At 35.5% G+C, this 18,174-nt stretch overlaps 1 protein-coding gene across 3 annotated transcripts in view; it reads right to left on the bottom strand.

Moving 5' to 3' along the window:
• The window catches only part of PPP2R5C (protein phosphatase 2 regulatory subunit B'gamma), an 84,354-nt gene that overhangs the window by 15,024 nt on the left and 51,156 nt on the right, over positions 1-18,174 (bottom strand). For all 3 annotated transcript variants that reach the window (XM_059819226.1, XM_059819228.1, XM_059819227.1), the window contains 7 exons: positions 16,583-16,782; positions 8,689-8,799; positions 7,980-8,072; positions 7,753-7,883; positions 5,164-5,223; positions 2,412-2,520; positions 315-368 (listed from right to left, as the gene is read on the bottom strand). In XM_059819226.1, coding sequence (XP_059675209.1) covers positions 315-368; positions 2,412-2,520; positions 5,164-5,223; positions 7,753-7,883; positions 7,980-8,072; positions 8,689-8,799; positions 16,583-16,782 — 758 coding nt within the window. The remainder of the gene's footprint in view (positions 1-314; positions 369-2,411; positions 2,521-5,163; positions 5,224-7,752; positions 7,884-7,979; positions 8,073-8,688; positions 8,800-16,582; positions 16,783-18,174) is intronic.

Here is an 18,174-nt window from a genome sequence, read left to right on the forward strand (position 1 = left end):
AGTTCAGGAAAGCTAATATCTGACTAAACTGCTTCTGGATCAACTATCTCATATCCAGTAAGCCAGAACAAAATAAGCAGAATAAACTCTGGTCTGTTTGTAAGAGGTATGCTCCTAATGTTGTTTTAATTATTTTTGGACATTTCAAACAACTGTTGGAAAAAACTGCATTTGATAGATCAAAATGGTTAAATATTTGACTCTTCCTAATAAAAACAATTACATATCATTGCTCCCCAAACCTCTTTATACAGTCTACAGATGAAAGGAATATTAATATTCCAAAATATATAATAATAGCAAGATAAACTTACTGGTTCTGTAAGCGTGCTGTCCTTTTCTAAAAATTGAACTACACAGTATGCCAGCTACAGTAAAAGAAAAAGATTTTAGTAACGCTCACTGTGAAACTGAACACACTTTTGAAATCACTAGCATTAGTGGAGAACACTACCAAATTCAAATAAAAGCACACCAGTTTTTCTGGGATTTTACAAAAACTATTTGGCAGACAATTTAAACAACAAAAGGGTAAATATGCTTCACCAATTTTTCCCAACCTTCCCAAGTCTGTCCTCACCTTTTTCTGGGTTATAATATAGACAAACACATCATTTAACATTTTCTTTTTAGACCTAGTTCTTTGTATTTCAGCCCACCTCATCTTTTCAAACGCAATCTTGTCCTTTAAAGTGCTTTCCACTTGCTAACATTTTTGTGACCCATGCTGATTTAATAAGTATTTTCTATTTCATAACCTAAGTTAGTTAAAAATGCATTGAACAATTGTAAATCATAGGATTTTCTATATATGAGGACTAATGATAACTATGTATATCAATGTAAAGCTGATGCAAGCTGAGGCTGAATTACAGTATTTACCAACTTCAACTCTGAGAATGAGACTGTGTATCTGTGCCTGAACAGTGAACTATTACATCCCTTTCACTCGATAGGCCAACAGTCCCAAAAGAAATGGGAGGATCACTGCACACCTCATGAACTGTTTAACCATTTTTCTAATGTCTCTCTGTTTATGGAAGTTCAGTTGAGGAGTCCAATTCCTTTCCTGTTTTTGATGATGGCTACCAAAAATGTCCCTAGGTAATTTAGAAACATATCTGGATTTGGCAGCAAATCCTTCTGAATATCTGCCACTGTTTCAATGTGAATTTTTGTGGGTTTACTTTGGTGTTTCACACACTAAGTTCAGTTGAAGTGCCTTCTCATTTCATTCAGTAGGACATGTAAGAGAGGCATCCCTATGTCACTATCTTCTTTTTACTGATAGTAATGAGGAATGCAAATCACCTGAAGGTTTTGGAGAATTAGTTTCTGAAGTAAGGGTAAGAGATAAAGACCAATCTATCTCAGGTAGGTAGAAGAAAAGGTGGCGATCAAAGATGTCTGCACTAGTTGAGATTATAAGAAAGGTCTGATTGGCTACACCCCAACAGGTTATGTTCATAGCATTAAAACAACAACAAAAAAACCTTTTGAAATGGGAGCCACTCTAGCCTACTACTTTAACAGGAACTGATGTGAGCCCCAGTAGGCAAGATCCAAAGCAAGTGCTTAAAAGCATCTCTAATTGCTAGAGAATAGTAATTATACAGTGTTCTTAAAAATACAAGTTGTTAGTAACTTTATTTGAAGAAATGGTACTTAAAAGTTGAAGCACTTGAACTTACATAGAAAATGTTGAACTTTCCAATTGTAAAAACAAAGCTTTCTCCTCTCATGGAGAAAATGTCAGCGTATCACAATAATAGTGTTTTTTTCTAACAGTGTACGATTTCCCACTCCCCTAGGAATTCTGAATGGAACCAAAACTCAGCACAGAAAAGATACAGCTGGTTTAAAAGCACGATACAACTCAGATGCCCGCTTCCCCCCCCACCCCGAGTACTTCTATAAAGATCTATTGAATTAAATAATGATGTCCTAGTAAAGGCCCAATTCCTTTCAAAACATCAATAGTTGTAGGAAACTGAATTCAGCTGAAATTCTCCATATAGTTTAGAAAAAGCTATTTAGAGATGACATTCATTAAAACCATACTTTCCTGCAATTTATGTATGTCTAAACATTACAGACAAGATAAACAAAATATTTTGTGTGTGGATAAATATCAAGAACTCTCACATTAATCAACTTCTTCATGCATTTCATCTATAAACACTACAGTGCTTTTAAAAAAGGTATTTATTTATACACACACACACATATTTTCCACCCCCCTCAACAAGTGAAGCATTACAGGAACATGTATTAAATAATTTCCCCAAGGCCACTTAGCAGGGTAATGTTGGAGCTTAGAACAGAATCCATGTCAGAATGACTAGACAACCCTGACCTCTCTAGGCAAACTTCCTTTAACACTGGTATGAGAAGCGCCAAACAAAACTTACTTGTGGATGGTAGACACTGAGTGATTTTACTTTGTGCAATGGTAACAAAACCTTCAATAGGAATATTTTGTGCTCTTCTTTTAATGGTAAGGCAAATCCATTAATTATGCTGCCAGGGAAAGAAATGTAAAAATAAAATTCAGTAATTATGCAAAATCTGCACTATTGTAGAGGATTAACAAACCCCTTGCTTTCATCGCATGTTTTTTTGGCGATCTCTTGGAGAACAAGACAACAGAAAAATTTACAAATTAGGCATGCACCAGAGACTATTTAATTTTTGATGCGAGTTCTCTAAAGATTACAAATTAATAGAATAGTCAGATCAACCTCTGCCCATCCCTCACTCAAGTCTTTCACAGGTCCCAAATTCTTCTCCCAAGCAACATATATGACTATACCTACACTTCAGATTCCAACTTTCACTATGAACTAATCACTATCACCAAAGCTTTGAATATCTACTTCTCCCAGCCTCTTCTTGGAATTAAAAAGAAAGAACCAGAGACTGGATGTAGAAGAGATAAATCCAGGTCAGCAGACAAGTCAAAACATGATTTCTGCTAAAATATTACTATTTCTGCAAGACCCTAGCATATAACCAAACAGCATCTCAACACATGACATCTGAGTTCCAGGTCAGTGCAGATGTGGCTCAATACTGGGCCAATGGCACCTTTACCTAAAAACACGGTACTAGAACAGTGTTTTATGTTCACTCACTTTGCTAGCATTAACATCATTTAAAACATCCAGAATCCTGTTGCCCATTTACTATTTTAAACGCTATTTTATTCATTCTAATGCTTTTCTCTTCACTAACGACAACAGAAGGCACCCAGGCAAAAAGAACCTGCCAAACTTATCTTTAAAAATTCAGTTACATGTATTTCAGATCTCAAAAATCAGATGATGCCCCAGAATTAAAGCTTGCTAAATAACACTTGCTCACCCTTGCTGTGCATGCTTAAAGTAATTTTCACTAGTAATGACTGCACAACTATTTTGAGGTTATTCCTCCTGAAGTATCTCAGTGCATAATATCAAAACCCCATTTCTACATTAACATTTCTATGGTGTTTTGCCACAGCTTCCACATACTCGACAAATACATATTAACTTCATTAAAAAAAAAAGTTTCTCCAAGATGTTTTAAGGGTTGTTAGCCACAAAGAGAGGCAGAATTGTAGGGCAAGTTTGGCCTCAATTGAGCGTGAAGAATTTCTGCAATCCTGTCAAGAGATGATTGTCAGAAAAAACATAACCACATTAGTAGTTCCTACTGGAAGCATTCATTTGTCCAGTATTATATAGCACTTAGCAAAGGAAAAGAATGAAATCCTGCACTTCAGCATGAAATTTCCTTCCTCTCTACTTCTGACAAGTCAAAATCCAGGAACCCAACTGAAAACTGTTACTCGTAAGAAGCTCTATGTTAACAACATGCTGTGTGAAACTCCTTAATGGATTGGAAGAATAACCAATACAAGTTACAGCTTTGAAGCCTCATTTAACTACTAGAAATTCTGATTTGGAAGCCTGAAGAAAAAAAAACCTAACTCTTAGATTTGTAACACTTAAAGCTAACCTAACAAAACCAAGAATGAAAAAGCTGGTGACTTAAGTAACAGTTTTGAAGATTTAGCTCCATATTCTAGTATTTAAGCTTTATGCAGCCTTCGGCGTATCTTGATGAGTGTTACTTGATTATAGTATATTGAAGTAATGATGGATATGCAACTCCTTTAATCACTGAACATTTCATTGAAAATTAAGTAACTATTCTGGACAGACAGGTAGACCTAGAAAATTTTAAAACATTTTTCCAGTTCCAACAGAATTCTGGGCTGCATTAGGAACAGCATTTCCAGCAGGTTGAGGGAGGTAATTCTTCACCTCTGCTCAGCCCTGGAGAGACACATCTGGAGCGCTGGGTCCAATTCTGGGCTTCCCAGGACAAGGATATGGGCATACTAGAGGGATTCCAGCAAAGTGCCATGAAGATAATGAAGGGGCTGGAGCATCTGACATACAAAGAAAGGCTGAGAGAGGTGTTTAGCCTGGGGAAAAGAAGGCTCAGGGGGATCTTACCCATGTGTACAAATACCCGAAGGGATGGTGTGAAGAAGACAAAGTCTTACCTGCTCTCGCTGACCTGTTTTTATGTGCAAAAATATGGGAAGACCATAAAGTACACCTAACTAAGCTTTTCAAGTGTATTAATGTATAAAAAACAAAAGCTTGCACATGGATTAGAAAATCAGTTGATGAAAAACATACTAGTTTTGACAGGGCTATCAGCTTTAAGCTGTACAATTTTAGTTTCAAGGGCTTTCATATGCATCACTGAAGTTTGCTATATTAACAAAAGAAGGTTTCTGAAGTTTCATAACCTATGCTTCCTTTATTTACCTGCTATGCATTTAGTGATGTTAGAAGAATTTTTGAATAGATTTCAACTAATTACATGTTATTTGTAGTTGCTTTACAACTAATATTAATTACAAGGATCCTAAGCTAGAAAATAAGATTTAAAAAATAAGACTTAAAAAGTTTTCACATCCCAAAACGTTGCCACAAGGTTCAAGTTTTTGCTGTGTTTCTGCAATCTTACACAAAACTTATTCTCCTTGTTACAACTTTGCCACATGATATGAAGCTATGATAATCTTGTCTCAAAGCAATCTGCAACCCCCAACTTGATTTTTAAAGTCTCCTCTGAAGACCAAGCGAGTTTAATTAAACAACTTACCTTCCCAGTATTTCCAGTAATTCTGCTATGCCATTGTGATGTTCTGTTTCATAAATAAACCTAAATAAATGAAAAGTTTTACTCAGTTACTCTTGAAGAGAGATACAACTCTTAACACCAAGATACCCATCTAACATTACAGGTAGCCTTGACCTCCCAGGTTTTAGTCACTCAGTAAAAAGAAAACAGAAACACATAGTGGAAAAGAAACTTTGTTGAAACATAAATCAATAGCACATTAAGCTGCTTTCAATGTTCACACTGGCTTGCTCTTTTCTCCCATGGTTAACAAAGCAGCATGCACTTGAGCTTTTTCCAATAATCATATTCTATGCCATTTTAATAATGCAAAAAGGAACACAGCAAACAATGTTTTAAATATCAAAATAACACAAGAGCATCTGGCATAATCAAATGCCATGACTCAACCTTCTATAGCGCATGCAAGCACAAGGTGTTCAAACAGTTACTACTTATGGATCTAAAAAGCTCTCTGGCATTACAGACTTCTGTGCATACAAAAGGCTCTGTAATAAATAGAGGAAGAAAATTTTCCCAAATTTTCTTTTGATAGAGCACTGCAATTTACTAGGCAATCACCTTTCCATCTTTCTTCTCAATCGTCTGAATGTTAAGTTTACTGAGAAAGTTCTGTGCACAACATCAGGTATTTTGCAAATAGTTATAAAAATTTGGACTCGTGAGAAAATTATTCCACTCATTAGAAAGTATTTTTCTATTTGAAAATTCATCATAGACTGACATATTAACAGCTACTTTTAATCCAGAATATTTGATGTGACTATTTTTTCTCCTTAAAGACCTTTTCCATATAATTCAGGACAACAATTCCAAGCAAAACTAAAGACAATGATATAAAAAGCTTCGGACTGAATTAACAGGAACATACCTGTTTAATGATTTTTATTAAAATATATTTTACATTAGATAAAAATAAGATTAATGTACTATTGGGACAGAATTCATACAATTCTGGTCAGTGACTGAAAGACAAATAAAGACCACACATTTCTTAGGTAAGCATGGTAACAAACTGAAGACTGGCAGGAGAACGTATAAGAAAAGGAAATATTTTGAAAAATTCTACACATACTTTTAAGAGCTTCTCATGCACAATCCACTAATTCAAGACAGGAATTAAAACAACTTTCCTCCCTGGTGCTCATATCCAGAAACGCTAGCTTACATTTGCATGTAGTATGTTTCAACTTCTAGCTCCTAAATATTATACAATTAAGTGAGATTTTCTGTTTAATTTTTTTTCTCGTACAACTTGGTAGAGAAAGGTAGTCTCTACAGTGCAAATTATATGATCTCACATATACATTGCAGATTGAAAACATATTATACAAACTATTACAAAGTTCATCTAATGATCAGAACATTTCTTAGTCTTTCAAAAGCCTTGTACCAGAACTATCTGTGTTTGAAGACTTCGCTTCCATTATCTCTGAAAGTAAAGTAGTGCAAGAAGTGGCAAATAAAAACACTGTTCAGAAGTGCACTATAATATGCTGTGATGCTGTTGTACCATCTGGTACAGATATTTTGCAAAATTATGCATTTTGGAATTAATTTAATAAATTCTATGTGTGGAGAAAAAAGTGTATATCTTTGTTTGAAAGATACACCTGCACTTTTTCCTTAGGGTATACTGGCTCTTGACACATCCAGTCAAGAGCAGTTGTCTGCAAGACAGTGAAAGCTTACTAATTATTTTAAAGTAGCCCCTCTGTATCTCTTCTAAAGGCTTACTTGTTACCACAGACAGGGAAGATAAACTCCCTCTACAGCTGGTACTACTGGGTGCCTTTCATGAGATGATACAGATTATGTGACAGCTTTTTGCTATTTTCTTAAAGGGGTAGCATCATACATTCATTTTGGTATGAAAACAACAGTGGTAGAGAACACCGGAAGCAGGATGTAAGGAGTGTAGAACAGTTATTTGTAGGAGAAGTGTACCAAAACTAAAAGACTAAGAAAAGGCATCATAATCTTGCATTCACACTTGACATAATGGCAGTAAAACCACACTTCTAAAGACCTTTGGTAAATAGAGTGGATTAATTTTTCATCTTTTACACTTTTTGTATCAGGGATAATACTACAGTTTATTCTATGGCAATTAAAAAAAATATTTCACAAGCCCTAAATGGTACATCTCCGTTCTGAGGAAAGAAAAGGCAGTAGATATGTTCCTTCAAGCAAATTCCAGGTCTCTTAGTCATTCCATTTGAGCCCAACTTCTGCATTAGGAAGAACTACATTTTGTTAAGGCACTACTGCAATACAAACACTACTACCCAATAAGAAAAAAAGCCTCACAGATGAAGATAACAAACCACCTACTGAATCACATACAAACTCCAATTTCAGCTGCCAAATCTATGCTGTGTGCAAGACTACCCCAATTTAAATCTCCCAGATTGGTATTAATTATTGTTAGATGCAGCAATATTGGGTATAGATTTACTAAAAATTGAAAAAAACTGCTAACAGTGTCTTGGGAGTATTTTTAGTTGTATAGCTGATCACATGCACCTTAATATGAAGATATTGACATACCTATAAAATATATTATTAATTTGTTTCCGGATGTAAGCTCTTAGGCCTAAGAATTTCCCATATATTCTGTGAAGAGTTGTTTTAAGAAAATCTCTTTCACGAGGATCTTCACTGTCAAAGAGCTCTAAAAGCTGCGAAGAGGGAAAAGAAGATATGCAGTTTACTTGGATCTAATGCATTGTAAAGTAATTTAGAGCTTGAAGTTAAAAATTGGTTTTTTACCTCACCTGTAATACAAACTTCTGATCAATATATTTCTTAGCTATATTAGGTTGGAAATCTGGAGATTCTAAAAACCTTAAGAAAAATTCATAAACAAGCTGAAAAAGAAACAACCAACACAACATAATATTAGTCTTTTAAACAAGGAACCATTTTATAAGCAGCACATTACCAAAATTACTAATTAGTCGTTCAGAACTGCACTATGTTTTTATTTATATTTATTTATATACTACACAGTAAAAAGCTTTGCTCTTGCTCTCCTGACAAAGTACAAGAACTTAAGGTTCTTTCAACTGCATTGAAATTCTGCTGAGCCCCATCACTAAATTTCACTCAAATGTCATACAGTAATCTAATATTCATCATGCCCAGAAGTAGGTGTTTTGAAAATTCTCTGTCCTCCTCTGTCACGGTACCTCTGAAAGCTAGAGCTGTGCCAGAGTCAGATCAAAGCATTCATAGTGACAAACTGAAGCTCATTTAAAATCAAAGCAGTTACATCTGTACCGCAAGAAATGAGCCTTTAACCTCTAATATACTAACTGATTTTTTTTCCCAAAGATTATCAGTTTACATTCAAGAAATATTTTAAATATTGCAGAGAAATATAATTTACTTGAGATAAACACAAACTAAACAATTTTGAGTCCATAAACAATTACTTTAATGTCAAGATGTTGTTAGACTGACTTCCTAGTCTTCCTTAAATACCTGTAGATGAGGCCATGCAGCTTCTAAGGTTGGTTCATCTTCCTCTGGATCAAATTCTGCTCCCGTTGGATTGGAAGATGGTGGCAATGTTCGAAACATATTAACTGCAAACTGAAATCACATGTGCCTTTAAGAATTTTGAAACAAGTGAATGATTAAAAAAAGACTTCAAAGATGGTTTTGACTGAGAATTCTTTACATTAACTATTTTAATTAATATTTGCAAAAATACAAGCTATGTAAATTTAAACAATAATGAGGTACATTCGTTTGCCTTTAGAGACGTCTAACTTGGAGAACACTTTTCCATGAAGTACTCTTTAAAGCACAAACCTACTGCCAGGACATGCTTTATGAGGATATTGCTCTGATCTCTTTACACACACAGCCCAAGAGAGCGCATACAAAATAATTACACAAACATTTTTTATATATATACACCTTACAAGGCCTTGCAACAACCTGCAAAAGTGGAAGTCAGAAGCAGAGATGCAAAACAAAGATTACCTGCAACTCTTCTTCTCTGTTTCACACCATGGGTATACACACAAGAAAACACTTCAAAACCAAATTCCTCCCTCCCCTCTTAGTGGTATCTCTCTTAAACCACGTCTATCTACCTGACATCATGGAGGCACTGAGGGGAGAGAAATGCACATCCTAATACTTTAAACTTTCACTTCATCTGAATTCTCAAACCCCTGAAAACCGTTAGGCATCGTCATGGAAGTGGAGCAGACTACAAAGATGAGTTGCTTTTCATGTTGTTGATATATACACAGACAAATTATTTCTGTGTTTCCAAGTGCTTGTCTAGATGCACATTCATACTGTGTATGAACCAAAGTGGTATTCTTCACAAACCCCTTTAACGTGAAGAGAGTTTCAAAGTCCCTAATAAAGACAAAAACCCCATTCCCTGTCACATGGACAGAAAACATTTCTATGAGGTCCTGTTCTAGGCAAAACAACCTCATCACTAAATGCATGTAGCTTGAATTTTTTTTTAAATAAAAAATATATAATCAGGAATAATCACATTTCTATCAATTTATACAATGCATATAATCACAAAATGCAAAGTAAACCACATTTGTTGGCTGCAAAAAACCTTACATGATTTTTTTGGGATAAATTTAGCATGCATTCTCAAGAGTAATCTTAGAATGGTGCAAAGATTTAAAAGGTCTGCAGTATCCTAAATTCTCCACCTGAAATTATAGCTAGCAAAACCAACTGGCTTCTCTGTGGACAAGAAAAGAACAACTAGCTAGTGATTCAAGTGGTTGTTCTCACACCCTGAGGAGTTAGTGATTAAAACGTTACTGAGCAAGTTTGAGGGAACAGGTTCCTGTGTGTGCCAGTAAGAAAACCTGAAAAAGCCTTTATCTGTATGTGCAAGAAAGCTATGGCTGTCAGTACTGAAGAGAGACCAATTCCTCAATTCCACTTGTAATCCAGTGTATTAGGTAGAGCAGACATTGGTAAGACAACCAAACTGACGAGCAAGTAGAAAAATGCAATCTATTTAGCCACGTAAATTGCACCAATAGAGACTTTCTTGTTCTATCTTGTTGCTTACTCATTATCAAGCCAGTACCAAGCAGTCTAAACTTATTTTTGTACAGAATAAAAAAAAAACTCCAATTAGTATATGGTCCAAAACTGCCTCCACTGCTTCAAAATGATCCTTTGAGACAAATGCATCAAGTCCCACAGTGGACACATTGCAGAAATGATGAGAAGACTGCCAAAATAAAAACATAGTGGTGTACTGTTCTAACCCTTCATAACGATTTGAGTTGAGTAGGCTCCATAAAGAAATTCTCTTCAAGTCTACTCCTACTTACAACACTAAGTAAATTCTGCTTTCAAATACACAGATCATTTTGTGCTTTTTAAAAATACTGAGATATTTTCAGGTATATTTTGGTTGACATTTGCTCACGGTGAGAATGGTGGCTATGCTGAACGGAAATCTACATTCTGCACAAAACTGATTTATCAAATCAGCTGCAGCTGGCTGTGTGAAGCTTCAGCATAAGGCACACATACACTTCACTCTAAACATGTACCACAAGTACTGGTAAGAGTTAATCTATATATTGTTATTGATGTTCTATTGCTGTAACAGACTGGAGGTGCCTTTTGGCAAGTACTTAGGGGAAAATCTGAGAATACACTTCCTAAGTCTGGCAAAGTAAGAGCCAACAGGGCAGAGAAGCTGATTTGCCAAGGAAAAAGAAAATTCTTTGCAAAAGGCTGTATCACCAGGAGCAGCAGAAACATTCACAGAGCCTTTTCAAGAAAACCAGTACTTGGCTCAGCAAACATGCCAGTACAGTGCATCTCCAGGACCAGCTACAAAAAAAAAAAGATTACTCCATTGGAACTTGCACTTAACTGAATCTCTTATTTGAGGATGCAAAAGAACATTTTATTTCATCAGCTGAAAGGCTCCTATGCTTTCAACAAGTGTATAATACAGCTCAATTTAAGGAAAAAAGCCTAAACCCTACATGTTTAAGTTTACTTATAACATAGCTATTCAGAATGCGAGGTCTACTCCAGTACCACATTCAAAATCTATTCTTTATGCCACAATTTCAGCCTTTATTATGTTCAAATTCCACTGCAGATAATCACATGTGCCATACACATGTTTTTATTCTTTTCTCAGGTTTTATTGAGGGGTTTCTTTGTTTTTTGTATATTTGGTTGGTTTGGGTTTTTTTGTCTTAGTTTTTTTAAATAGCATCAAAGCTTTCTTGCTAGTAATTTGAAGATTACTCGACAGCTCTGAAAGATTAAGCTGTCTCAGTTTAAAGATGCTACTTCGCAGAGGAATGCATTCTACCCATCTTTGGTGGAATTCTGGGAAGAGCAACAGAATGTCATGTTTCCTTCTTCACATTCTGACTTCTCATTAACACCTCCATTCACAGTTTAAAATAATGCTGTGAATTACCTATTAACTGGCAGGGCTAAGGAGCATATGTATGTGCTGTCCTGCCATCTCACACCTGACAGATGGCAGAGCAGACAGTGAGAGGCAGTATCAAACTGCATCAGCTAAATCTGCAAGAATTACATCATATTCCCATGAAGCAAAAGTCATGCTCATGCTCTGTTTTTCTTCAGAATATTCCTTCATTTCAGCAACTGAGATATGAGTCTGATACAGACTAAGACTGGCATATGAGAGTAATTACCATTTTAGAGAATTAAAAGAAAGCTGAAGTATCTTTATGTTCCTCTTTTTAAAAGCATGGACATCAAGCAACTAACAACCTCCAACCTTTGTTTAAAAACATATGGTGAGAATTTACAATAATCAATGGTCTTACAAGAAAACAAACCTAGGAAGACTAGTCTTGAAATTTAAAGCTTGCTAAGGTTGTTAAGCAGATTGAAGAATAATCAGCCTTTTCTAGATGAGAAAGTCTCAGGCTCTTGCTATAAGGAAGAAAAGCCGGGTCATGTAAGGTGTTAGGTACAATGTTTTATATTTATTTTTGAGACTATCAAATGGAAAAAGTTAAAACCAAAATAATTTGTTCCATGAACAATGGAACCAATGAAACCTGATTTGATCTGTTTGTGTTTTATATCCTTGACCAACAGAATGTGGTTCAAATCAACATGCAGCGTTCTCTCATTGAGGGCACAAAGTTGAAACTCTTTTGCCTATTAAGCCAGTGAAATTTAGGAAAATTTACCATGAATTAATATCAGTGAGACCTTTACTTTTCTGTCAAATGGCTGATCTTTTTCATAACATCTCAGCCTTTTGCCCAAACAGAGAAGACACAAGCTGCAAAGCCTAATTTCCTCTAAGGCAAAATTCCCACAGAAATACTAAGCAAACATAACATAACCTAAACACATCCCCTTCTCAGCTCCCCCCTTCCCCCCTCCCCGCAGACCCCACAACGCCCCCCAAATTTATGAAACGCGAGTCTTTACGAAAACTGGGCTAGTGTGCCAAAATTACCTCTGTGCTGTTAGTACTAATAATACTTGACTCCAAAGGACATAACTTAAGAGGATGGGAGAACAAAAAAGGAAAAGCAAACAACCTGCATTTTTGCTGCTTCACAGATATGTTTGCTGTAATGGTAGTTATGCACCCTGTTTTTCTGGTGGCCCATTTTGTATGACCCTGGAGAATATCTGCAAGCAAAATAAGCATCAGATATATCATTACACATTTTCTCCTCCCTTCTGCTGAGCAGCCCGAGTGAAACTGGACATGAACAGCTCTTAATGGCAAGCTATATAATCTGAAAGTCTACGCCTTCTATATTCATTAAAGCTATCCTAATAGTTAAATACAGCCAAAAGTAGTATACTTCTATTCAGAGTAACATCTCTTATTCTAGACCAAAGATCAGAGTTTAAAAAAAAAAAACAAACCAAAAAACTACACACAGAAAGTTCTCAAAGCAAAAAAAAAAAAATCCACCTCCCCATGTGTATAACTGAGTGTGTCATTTCATTGGCATAACGCATGAAAAGTTGCAGTGAAAACTGCTTCAGTTGCTGAAAACAACTAGTTATAAAATTAGATCTGTTCCTATATATTATAATTTTAAAAGTAATATTAGCCTATATGCTTCAGAAAAATGTTAATTTACCATCCACAAGTACTGAATCATCATCGTCACCACTAAGGAAATTATTCTAAGCGCTACAGAAATAAGTAAACCGTATTTATACAAGCTTTTGATCTACTTCTTTCTCAGAACACTACAACCCTGGACTTCCACATCCAGTACTGCCCGAGCCTCCTCTCAGCTCTCTTCAATACCCTCTGGCTGGCTAGCTGGGGAAGTGAATATTCATATTGATGTTCACTTTCAGAGTCCCGCTTAAAACAGATACAATCCAGGTATTGCCCATCCTTCCCCGAGATGGAAAGCAGCATTAATTTGGGTCTGTATTCTACACAGCTAGCAATTCTCATAAAGTGCTAATATCCTAAGTGTTTGTGGTTCTGACAAACTAGTGCACAACAGAACATTCTCATAAAGCCCTGTTTTCTTCAAAAACAAAGCTAAAGAAAAAGCATATATTCTTTTCTAAATAAGAATCTGTAACAGATGCTTTTGATCCAAAAAACTAAATTTATTATTTACATTTACAAGATTTAATTTTATTACATGTCTTATAGTTTTGAGAAGAATAAGTTTCTGCTCTGAGGCTAATCAATCCAACCTTAGTATATTATTCCTGAGAAATGGGACTTGTTATACAAGCGTTTAATAAAAACATTTCCTTTCCCATCACATCTTTGCTTACGAACGTAAAAGGAATTTGAAAGACCTATCAGCTGGCTCTTTGACGAAGAAAGGGAAGAAACTCTTGGATCCACTCTGGAGAATAACACTAAATCATTTTAGAAATTAATTTCTCTCATATCTTTTGAAAAGGAGACTTATACTTAACATTAAATAACTGAATTAAGCCCCTTGATGAATATACAGCTTAAAGACAAGACTTTGCTATACATTAGCCCGGGACACTCGAAGTGAAAATAGAACGGTGAGGGTGGGGTGGATGGACATGACAAGAGCACTAGAATTATAAAGAACGAGATGATGATGTAGATGCTTCTCTTGTCAGAAAGAAAGAAGATTTGAAGCTATTGAAGAGGAAAATATTATTTTATTATTATTATTAAACAGGTAACTTGTGAAATTCATTGCCCTAAGTGTTTGGCCTAAATAATATGTTAACAAAACCAAATAAAGATTATACACACACATGCATATATATCTATTACATCAATGAGTAACCTCCAAATTGTGAAGATGAACAGAATGTCACAGTGAAGTCCTAATTCCTATGCCAACTACCAACTCCACAAACTTTCCAAACCAAAGTCACTCTCAAATATGAGTATTTCTTGATCACTCTCATAATTTTACTGAAAACACTATTCCTTATTAGTATAATTCAGTAGCAGTAGCAGCACACAACTTATCAATGTCTCTTGGAAGACCCTTAAAGTACAAAAAGACATTAGATTTATTTTTCCTTAAAATCCACACAATCAACTCAAATCTAAGGCTAGAACTTAACAGAAGTACACCTCAACCTATATGTACATGCCTGAAAGAAAGAAGCTGATAATACTACTGCAGGAGGAATACAGTTGTTTCAGAACAGATGACCAAAAGAAAATTTTTCCATGAAAGCAGCCTAAAAAACCTATCTGAATTTAACCTCAAAATACTAGTCCAGGTGCCTTCACTGAGCATCTATCACAGTGCTGTATAAGTCCTATGCAAGGAAATCCTGCACCCTTTAGAACCTTGCACATAAAAAGCATTTAAATTCACTCAAAGAATTGTCAAACAGATGCCATATGCTCCCAGCAAAACACTAGCGATTAAGATAGTTTAATAAATCTTGGTGCAGAATTTGGCTAACCGAAGTGCAGACTTTATTACCATTAGTTGCACCTGAAAGCAAAGAAAGTATATATTCTCCTCAGCCAAATGTATTCTGGCCGTAACTGTTTGATGGAGGAAAATAATGCACGCATGTAAGGCAAAAGTTATAAAATTATGGGCAGTTAAGACTTCGTAAGCAGAGCAAACACTGATGTCTGACATAGATATTGAAGAACTCATCACGAACTCCGTTTTACCTAAATGAAGTCTCAGCAAGCTTATTCTCCTTCATAACTCCCCTTTCATCAGCGTCCAAAAGTATTCCAAAACAAGCAATCAATCAGCAAAAACCAGAGATATAAATAAGCTATCAAGACATGGGAAAAGCCATGATCCCACATCTCCTCATTAACCATCCTCAATGCTTTGTGTATATGTTTGACATCTAGAGTTATACATAATCCTCATATACTCTGAAGTTCTCATGAAAGTAACTTCTGTATCAGTAAACACTTATGGCTGATTTAGATAACAAGCAATCTTCAGAATAAGCAACATCTTTCATACTATAAATCCTTAGAATCTTTGAAGAAGCTTCAAAGTCTCTGATTTGTAGGAGGACCTCAAAATTTGACTGAGTTCATATTTATGTTAGAGATGCACTGTTTTCTCATCCCCCTGAAAATTCAACCCCAGCTATAAAGTCTCGGGAAAAGCCATCATGTCACACAGCTACAGACCTCAACCCAACTGCTACTTCAGGCAACTGGTGTCTAGTCACCACAATGAGAGCTGAAAGACCCTCTTGTAGTTTCACGGCCTCCTTATCTGGAGTGGACTTAGGCATGAGAGAAAAATAAACCAGGTCTAGCTGGCTAGGACTTGGACAGTGAGCAGGGAGAAACAATGCAGGTGTGAACCGTTCACATAGCTTGATCCAGCAGAACCCCCATCTGCCACTCAGTGTATTAAATAAAGTCTGACTCTCATTCTCACCTCAGAATACAGAATAAAATCAATCACTGGTACTGAATGGGATTACATAAGATTAAGTTTCAAGCTTGCACAGGTGATCTTAATTCTAATCTTCTAAACTACCAAATTACCAGTTTTGCAATCTACATGTTTTTTTTTTTTTCAACAGTTAGGTGTATTTAACTTTCCTCCCTAGTTTTAAACACACCTATGCCAAAAAAGATTTGTGGGGAAAAAAGCAACCCCCTTTTTTTTTAAATACCAATTACATTTTTACCATTTTTTGACCGTAATTTACTTCTGCTTCATATGTGTCTAGTTTCTATCTTACAAAGAAGAGGAATAAACACTGGTAATGGGATTTAAAAGCACTGTTATATTACCATTTTCAGATGTGCAAACATAGTTGATCTTTTTTGAAGATTTCAGTAAGATTTCTTAAGATAAATTGGTACAGCTGAAGAAGCAACTGTGAATTAAAAAAAACAAATCAAAACAGTTCTCAATGTTAAATCACTTACCATATGTACTACTTCAGGGTAAATAGGTTCTGTAATCACATTGCGATTGTGTGTGATATATTCTACCATTTCACTTAAAGCTGCTCGTTTTACTTCCTTCCACTTTAGGTCACTTAGTGGATCAGAAACGAAGTCAAAAAGTACACAACATTGTCGTAACTTCTGGATAAAAAGCTTTTCTTGATCAGCAGGAGGAACATCTGAAAAGTGAAAATAATTGCTTATAAATTATGTTATAGTGGACTTCACTCTCCTCTCCATTTTTACTTCCCAAGACAGAAGCATAGCAGTGTTTAAGACTACAAGCAAGCTTTCTGAATCTTCAAACAACTTTCAGGAATATAATGGTCCAGAGTATGAACCCCACTACAATACACTGTACATGACAGGATGATTTAACAAAATTGCAACAGTGATGCATACTTGCCTTTGCCAGAATAGATACTGCATGGAAAAAAAATACATACTTGAAAAAACGCCTCAAGGAATTCTCCGAATTCCCCTGTGTAAGGAATATTATGCCACAATTGCAGAAATACTGTTTTTAATATCAGAGATAAATGGGTAGATCTTCAGTTTCAGCATCAGATTTAAGCCAGAGCCACTTTTTAAACCTGGGAGCTGCCACCTCACTAAGTCCATTTTTGTATCACGTGCCTCCTACAACACAACACGCTGCAGTAACCACATCTAGGCACAGAACAGCTATGCAAGATTTTTTTAAAACTTCATTAACACAAGAAATATTTAAAGAAACTGGAACAACACACTTAGGATCTTCAAGTATTTGGTCAGTTTGTAACACTATTTTGAATGTTTGTTTCACATGTACAAGAGTTAGACTCGCATTATCAATCTATTTAAGCACTTGCAGCAGTCTGTCCGGTTAACTGCAGCCAGCACTGCAAAATTAAACAACACTGGCCTTCTAGAAAAGACCATACTTAATCACCAAGATGAATATAAGATATTAAAAAAATTAACAGTAAAGTTTAAAACAAATTGAGTAAATACCTCATTTACTCATTGTTTAACCATCACTCAGATGCCACTGATAAGAAACTATTTTGACTTCTGTGATACCTATTAAAATATTTCACAAGACTTCAGATATTCTGAGACCAGACTCCCTCATCCTCAATAACAAATAGAAGAAAAAAAGGAGAATATTTGTACTGTTTTGGTAACACTTTAATTCATTGCCTGTATCAATGCTATACAGACACTTAACCTTTTGAGACAAAGGTTGCCTTGCATTATACAGTTTTGTGCAGTGATGTTTTTATTGTTTGACAAGGATACCTAGGTTATAAAAAAAATTTAGGAAGTTTTTACCTCCCAATTTTCACTTCCTGTGCTTTACCCCTTAGTCCTCCCTGCTGATCCTCCATAATTCATTATATAGTGCTTGCATGTGAAGTGAAAGTAGATTGCACAGTTCAAACTTCATACACAGAATTGATAAGCAAGTAAGCCAGCACTACTTTTGCCATCAGTATTTTCCAAAATAATGAACCTGCAAAAAACTAAGAATATACTCACATCGGCATAAAACCACCAATTATAATTTGAAACTAAAGTAAGCCTAAATC

This window comes from Gavia stellata, chromosome 7 (genome assembly GCF_030936135.1).
Source record: "Gavia stellata isolate bGavSte3 chromosome 7, bGavSte3.hap2, whole genome shotgun sequence".
NCBI classification, from domain to species: Eukaryota; Metazoa; Chordata; class Aves; order Gaviiformes; family Gaviidae; genus Gavia; species Gavia stellata.